Source organism: Amborella trichopoda, chromosome 12, assembly GCF_054954075.1.
Source record: "Amborella trichopoda isolate Santa Cruz 75 chromosome 12, AtrichopodaSantaCruz75HAP2 v2.0, whole genome shotgun sequence".
Taxonomy (NCBI): domain Eukaryota; kingdom Viridiplantae; phylum Streptophyta; class Magnoliopsida; order Amborellales; family Amborellaceae; genus Amborella; species Amborella trichopoda.
The window spans coordinates 29,331,192-29,343,095 of NC_142347.1; the positions used below are offsets into that span (position 1 = coordinate 29,331,192).

At 38.4% G+C, this 11,904-nt stretch overlaps 1 protein-coding gene across 5 annotated transcripts in view; it reads left to right on the top strand.

The window, feature by feature from the left end:
- Positions 1-11,237, top strand: part of LOC18438554 (D111/G-patch domain-containing protein) — a 31,999-nt gene extending 20,762 nt beyond the window's left edge. For all 5 annotated transcript variants that reach the window (XR_016046156.1, XR_016046155.1, XM_020670082.2 and 2 more), the window contains 2 exons: positions 4,704-4,773; positions 10,570-11,237. Coding sequence is in view for 3 of the 5 variants with exons in the window: in XM_020670082.2 (XP_020525741.1) it covers positions 4,704-4,773; positions 10,570-11,091 (592 nt within the window). In the remaining 2 variants the exon portion in view is untranslated. The remainder of the gene's footprint in view (positions 1-4,703; positions 4,774-10,569) is intronic.
- Positions 11,238-11,904: the final 667 nt, after the last annotated feature.

The window sequence follows — 11,904 nt, forward strand, 5'->3', positions numbered from 1 at the left end:
CAGTGGACTAATGCAAAATATTTGGAATATGTACATCTTAAAGGTCTAAAGTCGTAGTCATGGATAAATAATTTTTTTTGTTATGAAGTTGCAGTTTTATGGATGAAACTCTTATTTGAGCTTTCTTTCATTTATTTTTTCTGAAATAATGAAGAAATCTTTGTTTGGGTTTCATAAAGACCTAAGTAGGGCTGAGAAGTTACCGGATCCGAAACCCGAATTTCGGATCCGGGTATTGATCCAAGAATTGGATCTGAAATTTGGATCCGGATCCAAAAATCAGATCCAAATAATAATCTGGATCGGATCTGGGTACAAGTGGATCCGATTGGGATCCGACCTGGATCCAGATTGGGATCCAACCTAGATCCGGACCGGATCCAACCCGGTTTTTTAATTAGTATAATAACCTATGTAGGTATTTTGCAGAGGAAAAAAAGTGGTTCTACAAATTCCTAGAGAGAGAATCTGGTCTCCTATGCCATGCCTTTCTAGAGAGAGGGGGATAGTCTCCCAAGCTTTGCCTTTAGAGAGAGGATTGTCATCTAGAGAGAGAGAGAGCTCTGTCTTTCTAAAGTGAAAATGGACATCTAGACTCTAGAGAGCCTCAACTCTACTAGGCTGTCCCTCTAGAGAGAGAGAGAGAGAGAGAGAGAACGTGTTAGAGAGAAAGCATGCTGCTTCCACAATTCTATTAGACTTTGTCCCTCTAGAGAGAGAGAGAGAGAGAGAGAGAGAGATCATGTTGCTTTCTCAACTCTGTTAGGCTTTGTTCCTCAACTGTCTTGAGATTTTTCTTTCTAGAGAGAAGGCTTTCTTTAACTCAAACTCTCTCTTTAGATAGAGAGATGGAAACCACTTTCTTCCTTCTTGCCGAGAGTCTTAACTCTCTGTCTTCAAGTCCTTCCCTTTTACACCTCGGTTTTCTTCTCCTCTGCTCCTCTTTAAAAATAAAAGCTTTAAGTTCTGTTTTTTTGAAGGAAAGGTTAAACTTAATAAAAGCAGTAAGTTTATGCCAAAAGTAGAGAGAAAAAGTATTGTCACACAGAGACAGTGAGGCCATTGTATCTTGGTCTTCTCCTCTGAGAAGAGAGAGTGGCGGACTCAGTGGCTTCTTTTGTTGGGGTTACTGCTTGATTTTTGAGGAGAGAGAGTGGTGGGATCGATGGATTGGCTGATTTCGTGAGATGGGGTTTAAACTTGTTCATACCTGCGAGCTGAACTGGTTTCAGGAAAAATTCTTCTGCCCCTTCTTCCAGGCACCTGATTTTTAAGCCACAACAATATTTAGAACTAAGAATGAATGTAGAGAGAGAGAGATTGTGAACCCAAATCCCGTGCCTCTCTTCCTCCTTCCGTACACCGCTTCTCTCTCTCTCTCGCTATTTGTACCTTACTCCTGCCCCACATCTCTCTTTCTCTCTCTCTCTCTCATACTCCTACCCCACATCCCTCTCTCTCTTGATGTAATGAGTATGAAACTCTCCGTAATGCATACCAAAGTCTTTCTTTCTCATCAATTGAAAATCCAATCTATGTACGCACGCGTCAATGAGCAAACCATTTTCCCTGTATCACAAGGGGCAACAAATACTATGGAAGGAGTGGTTTGAATACTTTATCAGCACAAACAACTCCCTCCATTAAGATGTGTCTGACTGAAAAACCCTCGTCTCTCACTGAAATACCAGAATCATCATCATCTCCTTCACCACTTTCTCTCTCTACACAAAACCCATCTCTAGTTTCTCTCTCTACATGGAACCCACCTTCAATTTCTACCATCTCACAGGGCCCGCCTTCAGTTTCTCCCTCTACACCCAACCCATCTTTCCCATCAGATTCAAACCCTTCATTCTCTCTCTTTGCACAAAGCCCATCTCCAATTTCTCTCTGCACAAAGCCCATCTCCAATTTCTCTCTGCACAAAGCCCATCTCCAATTTCTCTCTGCACAAAACCCACCTTCCGCTCCTCTATCTACGCAACAGTACAACAGAGTAATCCGGATCCAGATCCTATGTATAAATTCAAATTCAGATCCGGATCCAAATATTTAGGATTCAATCTGATGTGTACTATTCGGATCTGAATCTGAATGTGTACTATTCGGATCTGAATCTGAATCTGGGTGCATCTATCCCCTATCCGACCTGTTCTCACCCCTTGACCTAAGCCTAATACGTGGCTGGTAGTACACCCTTTTTCTTATTCTAGAGTCATCATCATCATCATAGCCTTTTCCCAATTAATCGGGGTTGGCTACATGATTCTTGGTCTGCTATTCTGCTTTATTAGGGCCATACCCTCAGTGAGCCCCTAGCATAAGTAGATACTGTAGGTTTAGGATTAATGATAAGATTTGAAAATGTTTTACCTTGGCTGCCTACTTAACACAACCCTGCCCCTTTCTTATTTTAGAGTAAACTGTAATAACTATTATTTTGAATAAGGGGGTAATGAATCATAGATTGGGGGAGGGCGGGGCAAGACTTCAATTTTTATTTTCTTTATTCTAGCGACAGTGCCGACAAGAACCCCCATACATTGCATGCATTGGGGGCATGGTTTTAAAACGCAGCCGCATCGTCGCATATGCGGTCGTATAAAGCATTATGTGCTGGGCGGCGCATCACTATAGGCTGCATATGCGCTTTGGAGAGGTGCGCCCGCATATGCGCTGCATCCCGTATAATCCGCATATGGGGACAGTCATTTCCGTGAAAAAAGATCCCTCGGGCAGGGGTATTTTCGACATTTTGAGCCCCGAAAAAGGAGGGAAAGCGTTTTGGGGTTATTATTCCCCCTAAAGAACTACAAACAGCCACATCCGTGGCTTTTTTTGAATCAAATCAATAAAAAAAAGGTGCCGGAAATTTTTTTGCGTGAAGTTATTAGATTTCGTATTGCTTGATGATTGGTTGTTGATTTAGTTCTTTTGGGTATTGATTTGAGGAAGTTTAGACGAAGTTTAGAATGCTTATGCACATGGAGACTCTCAAGATAAGTTCTCCTATTAGGATTTGAAATTTAAAATCTCCAGACTTGAGAGTTGAGAAATGATGATGATTTGTTTTGAGCTTGAATTTTGAACTCTTAAATCTCGATAGACTTTTAGTTTGTATTTTATAACTTTAAAGTTTTTGGTTACAAATTTGTGCTTATGGTTGTTGAATGTTTTATGAAGCTAGTTTCAAGTTTCTAGTTTCTATCAAGGGATAGTTGATACACAATCTCTGACAGGTGACAACTGATACTTTTGGAGTTCATGAATAAACTAAATATCTGTTATCACATAAATCACCTCTGTATTTTTTCCCTGCAGTAACCTAATTTTTTAGAATTTCTATAATTTTTTATATTTATTGACAGCATCGCGGCGATGCATCCGCACTTGGACTGTATCGAGCCGCATCGCGCCCCCCCCCAACACATCTGGCCGCATCCCGCATTTTAATACATTGATTGGGGGCAAACCCCATGGAATATCATTGCGAGGGGGGTGTGTCCCTAGGCATTAGACCATAGGAACTACAGCCCTTACCCTTTGCCCCCCCACTCTCTCTCCCCATTTTATGCTTCACTCTCTCTTACTTCCAATCTTCATCTTTTTAAAAGGTTCCTAAGTATAAAAGAAACTGTAGATTTCTACAGTCCACCTGCAGAAAACCTGCCAAATACCAGTCCCCTCTCACTCTCTGCTTGAATGGCTAAAGCAGAGATTATGATCTAAGACACATGAATAAAGGGAGTAAAACTTAATTCCAAACTTAGTTCCCCTTGAATGATTATGTCAAAAGTGTTTTTTAATGGTACTGAACCAATATTTGAAACTTTGCATGAAATAGTCACTGGTTACTATGGTGGTTTTGTGTTGGAGTTAATGGTGAGATTATGGTTATACTGTACCTTGGGCATGATAAGCTTGAAAGCCAATTGTTCTTTTGTTTTGGCTCTATTGCTCTCCTGAATTGCTATTCATAGACAATTCTTATCCAGATTTGCTACTGTCCACATTTCCTGATGTTTATGCTCTTGTTTATGTCCCCATCCATATATCCATGCAAATATGGGCTTTTGTCCGTGCACACATTTCTCTAGAAACCAGTAACCTTGATCTGTAGAGATAACCCACAAGAAAGTGAGGGAGCAGGGATAAGAGTACAGAGGGGAGGGAGGGGGAGCAGCTTGCAGGTGGGACTTTGTCCTTCCACATATTCAGAGTCGGTGGTTCTCTGGAAACCAGTTACCATGATGGGAAGAGAGTGAGGAAGGGTCATTTTTGCCGTTTTTTTTTGTTGGGTGGAGAGGAGGGGGGAGGAGGGTGGGGTTCGATATCGCAAAACGTCTAAAATCTCCTTGTGTGTGGATGGAGGGAGGGACCGGAGGCTACCAATCAGCAAAAATTATAGGACTGTGACATAATATAGCAGGGAATTTCAGGGCACCTGGGTACAGAATGGGAAAATCAGGAGTCTTCAGTTTTCACGCACCTCTATGTGCATGCCTAGAGTGCGGATGATCTATACTATGGCGAATCTTGTTTAGAGAAAACATATTGTGTGTGTGCTTGCACACGTAATTGTGTGCATGCATGACATTTTTGAGAGTGTCTGCTTTGTGCATAGGTCGCATGTGTTTTTTGAGGATTCCTATGATCGATGCACTGATTCCAGCTGTTGGGCTGCATTTATTGTCTTTCAGGTTTGTAGTTGTGTCACGTACGGCTCGGACATGTATGCCATCTGCTACTGATCAACTTCGACTGGAGAAGGTATGTCCTTAGCCATCATATCTTTCTGCATGTCTGTGACTTTCTAGCATGTTGTCATTGCCTCCATTATCCTCATTGCATTGATACTGTCTTTCTATAGATCTTATAATTTAATTAGCTTTTTCTTATCACCATCTTGTATATTGTACTATGGCTTTGCAGAGTTTCACTTTTTTTGTGCTTGCCTTAGCCCGTCTCGGGCAATGAGGCACTTCTATTAATATGAGAAATCTTTTCACGTATCTCGGTGCGGTGTTTCATATGATTGACCTGGCGACCATGCTTGTTTGAGATGGACACAATTAGAGAATATATGGGTTCAGAAAGTGACACTAGTTGTTGGGATTAGGCTCGGATGATCATCGTGAAAGTGACATTAATCTATCATAGATATCGTTAATTTGGGTACATCACTGGGACTCTGGGTTCCGATTCTGATCACTATTTCTGAGGGGAGAGGAGCAGCACATGAAAGTTGCATGAAAATTGAACCCAAATATATATTCAAGGGATGAGATCTATTCCTACCTTCTCAACTTGAAACTTAAGACCCATGCACCAACTAATCAGAGATTTTGTTAGATTCCCAGTGAACATTCTGAAAGGAGATTTCTTGGGTATTAATAATGTCATTGATCTGTTGGATATATCCATATGTTCCATGTGCTGGGTGAGGCTTCTGGAGCCCTTAGGCTCACATTGAGCTAATCCACGTTCCGAATTAAGAAGCAAGAGCAGTATGTTCTATGCTCCTGAATCCATAATAAAGAGCTTGATGCCATAAAAAAGAGCTCTGGTTTTGACCTTGGTGGAACATGTTTACCAATGAATGCAACAAAGGCTTTTAGCTCCATTGATATTGTCATTGATTAATCTACTTCCCTGTGTTCAGTTCCACCAATTTATTTAGGGCCGCCTCTTTGCAAGCAAGAGTTCGTAATTCCTGGGCTAGATCTTCCTTCCACACTCCCTACCAGCTGCCTAATCAGATCCCCAGATATATCATGTTTAGTACTATCTAACCACTCGTGTTTTCCCTTTGGGTTTCTCTGGATGGGCTATTGTTTTCTCCCTATACTCCAAGGGAAAGAACTGGCTTAGGGGATCAGAAGTCTGAAAAGTGACGAGCCTTACTAGACATTCTGGTATTACCCAATCAGTGTGCCAAAGAATGTTAGAAAGTCTGACCATGCTCCCTAACAAAAGCAGCTAAGGAGAAGTACGTCCTGGACAATCTCCTGTGGCCTTCATTACATTGTAGATGTTTGTAAATTGAGAAACCCCATTATTGAGATGGTCTCCCTGTTGATTTGGTCTTTAAGAATTATCTTCTTTATCTGCCCTGTAGTGGAAAAAGAATTAGCCATAGCACTTGAAACAGAGGAGCCTCCTTTGAATCCACGAAGGGCTTACACAATTAGCAATCCAAGAAGGCTCCTTTCTTAGCCTTGCCTGAAATAAGTGCCGTGAGAACTGAAGATAACCACTGTAAACTCAATGAGCAATCCTCCCTTCACAGAAGTAAATGCCTCTAGCGCAATTGTAAATAGAAAAGGAAGTGGGAATTCTCTTTCTCATTCATACTTGTCACTAAAGAAACCTTTAGAAGACCCATTTATTAAAAGATGCGGAGTCTCACACTGACAGCAATCCACCCTACTAAGCAAATAACCTAGAATGCATTGCACTAATTGTATCCTAGATTAGCATTTTCTTTTCTGGAATTTTTAGAGGATTTCATAATTGATATGCATCACAGGGAAATCAGGGAAATCTTTGAACATATCCTTATGTAGTTGTTCCAATTTTGCAAAATTAAGTATGATTCTCCTACTCAATCACTAAATGTAATAAGTAATTGTCTTCCATCTAATCTGGCTGGCAACCGTGCTTCCAGAATTTGGTTCCATGTTGGGAGAGAATTCATTCCCAACTTGTTCTGATTCTCTTCAGAATGAGTTCCTTGTCTTATTGGGAAATTTTTCCACTAATGTGGTTAAGGAAGAGCAATGTTCGAAAATTCGGCCGCCCAACCGACTAGGCGAAAAAATTTAAAAAACACCTAGGCGCAGTCTGGGCGTGGGCAATATGCATTTTTGCCCTGTGACAACTTGCGGGCAGTGGAAAAAAACCTCGGGTGGGGGTAAAATATGTAATTTTTTCCCCCAAATAGAAAATCCGTGGCCTTTAGGGTGAGAAGAACCTCTCAAAAACCATTTTTTTGTGATTCTTCGAAAGATCGATAAATTTTTTATTGTTTTGATTTCTTCCCAAAACAAAGGCAATAGTTCGTGGGTGGATTTGGAGCTTCTAATAGTTGGTTTTGAAAACTTTTGGTGACCCAATAGACAAGGTTTGCACCGACATCGATTTGATTTTGATATTTTTAAAGTATTATCATATTTGAAATAAGGTTTTGATTTTATTTTGCTACAACATATTATGTTATGTATCATATGCTTTTTCTTTTACTTTTTTTTTTTTTTACGATATGTTTTCATGTTTGTAATTAAAAGATTGATTTTTTTGGTAATTTATTGATTTTTTTCTCACTTGGGAATTGAAATTGAGCATATATCGTCTTTATGAATAATTGATTCTTTTTTTGTACAATGTGTTTTATTTTGATATTCTATTTTTATTTTATATTTTGGCTTATTTGATGAATAATTGATTATGTGATATCTTAATGGGTTAAGTCTTATGTGAAAGTGAAACTAATGTTTTAGAATGTCTTATATATTCAGTTATTCATTTAAGTCTTATTGTAAAGTAATAGTTAGTGTCTTATTGTAAAGTAATAGTCAATTATTCATTTAAGTCTTATTGTAACGTAATAGTTAGTGCCTTAATGGGTTTGGTTTTGGTGAGGGCGCCCTGTACCTGGGCGCCCGCTCGATCGCCTAGGCGGCCAGGCACCCAAATTGCCTAGGTGTCCGAATCCGCTTTTTTGAACATTGAGGAAGATTCTACTCTCCTCTTGGTGTACCTAATAGTAGGACCTACAAATTTCATCAAAAGTGGTAAATATCATGTTTTCTAAGATTGGTAATGCATGCCAATATTATTCTCATTTTAAATTTTTATTCAATTTCAAATGATATATTTAGTTTTAGGATTTATTTTTAGGATTTTTTAGTTTTTAGTTTGAGGATTTTTTTTTTATATTCCAATTTACGATTCACTAGTTAGTATTCATGGGTACTGCTCCCGAGTTACTTTTTTTTTTTTTTTAAATTATGCCCACGAGTTACTGTTCACAGAGGTAAAATTGTCATTACAAATTTTGTGTGTAACTTAAGAATTTTTTCGGTCATTTTAATTATTGTATGGACATTTAATGTCTTTAAGCATTGAATTATAATACATAAGAGGTGTGTGGGGCCTTGCGAGGGTCATTCCACATGATTTTCAGAATTAAAAATAAAAGCTTAGGCCGTTGAACTTACCTTTCAAGTTCCTTAATTTCTTCATATATAGGATTGCAAAGTGGGTCTATGAATCCCCCTTCCCACCCCCAACAGGCTCTCCTATTGCCAAAGGTTCACGGAAATCACAAACCCTTGGCATATAATAAAACATAAACTCACTAAAAACAACAAGATCTAGGATGATTTGGTAAAACTTGGGCCAAAATCAGCAAAGCCTAACACGATTGTAACTTCCTGACTTTGTTGCTGAAGCTGAAGTAAACCCTAGATTCAATACTAATTGATGTAGGAGAAATTTGCAGAATAACGGAAAGAACAAGATTTTGATGCCAAACACAAGCAATAAGTTGGAGAAATCCTCACCTCAAGCTAGGGTTCCAAAAGCTGAAGCTTTTCTTTCTCTTTTAATTTCTGAAAATCATGTGGATGACCATCTCAAGGCCCCATGCACCTCATATATATTATAATTTAATGTTTAAAGATGTTAAATATCCATACAAGAATTAAAAATGACACAAAAAGTCCTAACTTAAACTCAATTCATAACAAATTTACCCCTATGACTAGTAACCCATAAATAGTACATGTGAATAGTACTCATGAACAATACCCGTGATTAATAGCCCGTGAATTGTATATAAAATATAAAAAAATATCCTAAAATCCCTAAAAACCTAAAAAATAAACCCAAAAACTTAAATTAAATTATACATCATTCAAAATTGAATAAAAATGAGAATAATATTGGCCTGCATCAAAGTGTTAGTGGAGTGGTATGGTTTTGGATGAGCCTTGCAATAGACCCGAAAGGATAGATGATCAGGGTTATGTTGGTGGATCCACATGGTGGCAGTTAATGAGGATTAGGGTGGATCACTTTGTAGAGAAACCCAGTCTAGAGTAGTGGTGGGATATTTATGGAAGGGCATGGCAAGAAAATGTATAAGGTGGATTAACTTTCCCTGTTTTAGAAGAGAAATTAAGGGTGGTTGTCCTTTGTACGAGTTGCCAATGGTTGCGCTTAGGGACCAATACAGTAGTTGAACAATGTTATCACTGACTCTGTTCAATTTAATTGGTTCAGTAAATGGATGGTTTTGAGAAAAAAGGCGGCATGTTTCATTGATTTGGTAGCATGCAGGGAGTGAAAAGTGAGAGGCAGGTGGCAGGGAGATGATTGATGCAGTTACTAGCCTGTGGCATTGAGGGACTATTGGTTGTTCGGGTGTTAGTGAGAGTAGTAGACATGTGGTAAGTCTCTCTTGATGACTTCATTAAACCTTGTCGGGACTTCATTAAGCATTCAATCATCTAAAAACACTTGAGCCTCAGAAGGATCATAAACTCAGTTTGATCAGTATATTATCAACCTGATGAAATAACAAGTTATGAAACCCAAAATAGATAAGTCTCCCAAATTGTAGTGTGAGGTGCTAGTCATGGTTGTATGGGAGAAATGCAGGTTCACCGGGTATAGGAGAGTCCTATGGGGTTCCTGGTATTTTAGAGCGATCTTTCTACCTCACTATATATCCGAGGCAGTAACATGATGGTTTTATGGGGAAAGCAAGTCCCACAAAAGGGCTCCTATAACTGAATTTTATATGTTCTACTTAGAAGAAGGAAATGCGAAGCTGTTAGCAAAAGGAATCTGAATGCCATTCTTTGTGTTTCTGACATGCTGAAAAATGGAAAATGGAAATCTGGAGAGGTTAAAAAGTAAAAGGAATGGCCCTTGCGTTTTTTTCATTAGAGTTTGTTTTTTGCATGTTGAGATCATAATTTGCTGGTGATAGATATTTTCTTCAGCCTAATGTAATAGCTATCTTTTTTGTGTTGCATTTTACATTTTCAGCCGACCCCAAATGTTTGGGATGAGGCTTGGATGATGATGCTTTTTCATTTCAGCAATTTGCATTTAATGCTGAATTGTGAATGCCACTTGGTACTTTATGAGGCACATGCGAAATAAATTTCCCAAATGCATAAATCTTACCATTCAAGTTTCAAGGGAAACATATGATCTTTCATAAATATGAATTCTGCCCTGGGGCTCAAGGAATGCCACAAATTTGAGGAAAAATGGAAAATTAGGGAGACTTTTACCAAAATACATGGGCCCGCAGTTAAAGTGGAAGGTCCTGCTACAACTCTATTAGGTCTAGGAACCCTTTTTTATTTCTTAATATACCAGATAATCTTTCATGCATTGGACCTCTGCCCAAAGGATTGAGGCCCCAAAATCTAAGAATACATTGAAAATAATTAAATTAAATTCATTAGAGATACATGGGTTCCCAACCAAATTGACACTTCATGCTGTAACTCTAATTTGTTATTTGTTTCTTTTGTTTTCTTTTTGCAGATACTGCACGTAGGATATGAATCCACTAATTTCACGGTTGAGCAAAATACCAAGAAGGATAAAGGGGGAAGGAAAAGAAAAGCTGGTTTAAGATCTCATGCGAGGTCCACACAAGATCATTCCGATTTGTACAGAGCCATGAAAGGCCTAACCCACCTTTATGATAGTGGTGAAATGAGAAGCAAGAAGCAAGGAAGGGGAAAGCAAAGCATCCAAAAAGCCAGTCTGCCTGTGGCTTTTGTTTCGAGTGGCATAATGCAGGTAGATTTCACAGGGGAAAAGGTTCGGAATCTTAACAAGACAAAAACAACTACTGAAAAGAAAGAATCCACGGGTTCATCGAAAATGGGTACTTTCGAGATGCATACTACAGGGTTTGGTTCGAGAATGATGGCTAAGATGGGATTTGTGGAAGGGGGTGGCCTTGGCAAGGATGGTCAGGGGATCACCGAGCCCCTTGCAGCAATACAGAGGCCCAAGTCTCTAGGGCTTGGGGTTAAGTTCTCTAAAGTTGCAATTTAGTGTGAAGGAGGGGGGAGTTTAGACTTCCAATTGTTAGCTGCTGTATCATAAGTGTTCGTGTCCACCTTCAACATAAGCAGTTTAATCTTTGAAACAAATAATATTACTCAGTACTCAATCTAAATTTATGCTTTTAAATTTCCAAATTTGGCTTTCGTCTTTGAAATTTTCCCATCCTTTGGAGGTCAATTTCATCTGTTTTTTATCAAAATCTGGTCCTCCGGCCGGATTTTGTTTTTAAACTTTAATTTTTTTTTTAACCTTATTTTTTTTGAATTTTTTTGAATTTGTTTTTCTGAAATTTTTGGAAATTTTTTTTTGAAAGTTCTTTGAAATTTTTTGAAATTTTTTTGAAATTTTTTTTGAATTTTTAGTTTTTTTTTTTAACTTTAATTTTTTTTCCCTTTTTTTTCTATTTTCTTTTTGCAAAATCTTATTATTGTGCTGAATCTTGTTTGGCCCTTATAATATCTTGAATTAACCTATAAATTTGTCTTTTTTTGGGTGAGTCGGTTGGGAGAGGGCTTTTACCCTTGGTAGGAATTGAGACTAGGATGCAATGTTGCAAATCATCAATCATTAATCAATTAAGCTTGGGTTCTTTTGGTACCTATAAATTCGTCTTGACAATGAATTCTTCTTTTTCTGTTAAAAGAAAATCAGGCCTTTCTTTTTAATGTCATGTTGGAGTTTATCTTCTTACATTTTTTCTTTATTCTTTTGGGAGGTACCAATTGAATTTTTTTTGGGTTTAATTAGAGTGTGGTTTGTATAACGTGTCAACCGTAAACAATCCAAGTAAGGTGCATCCCC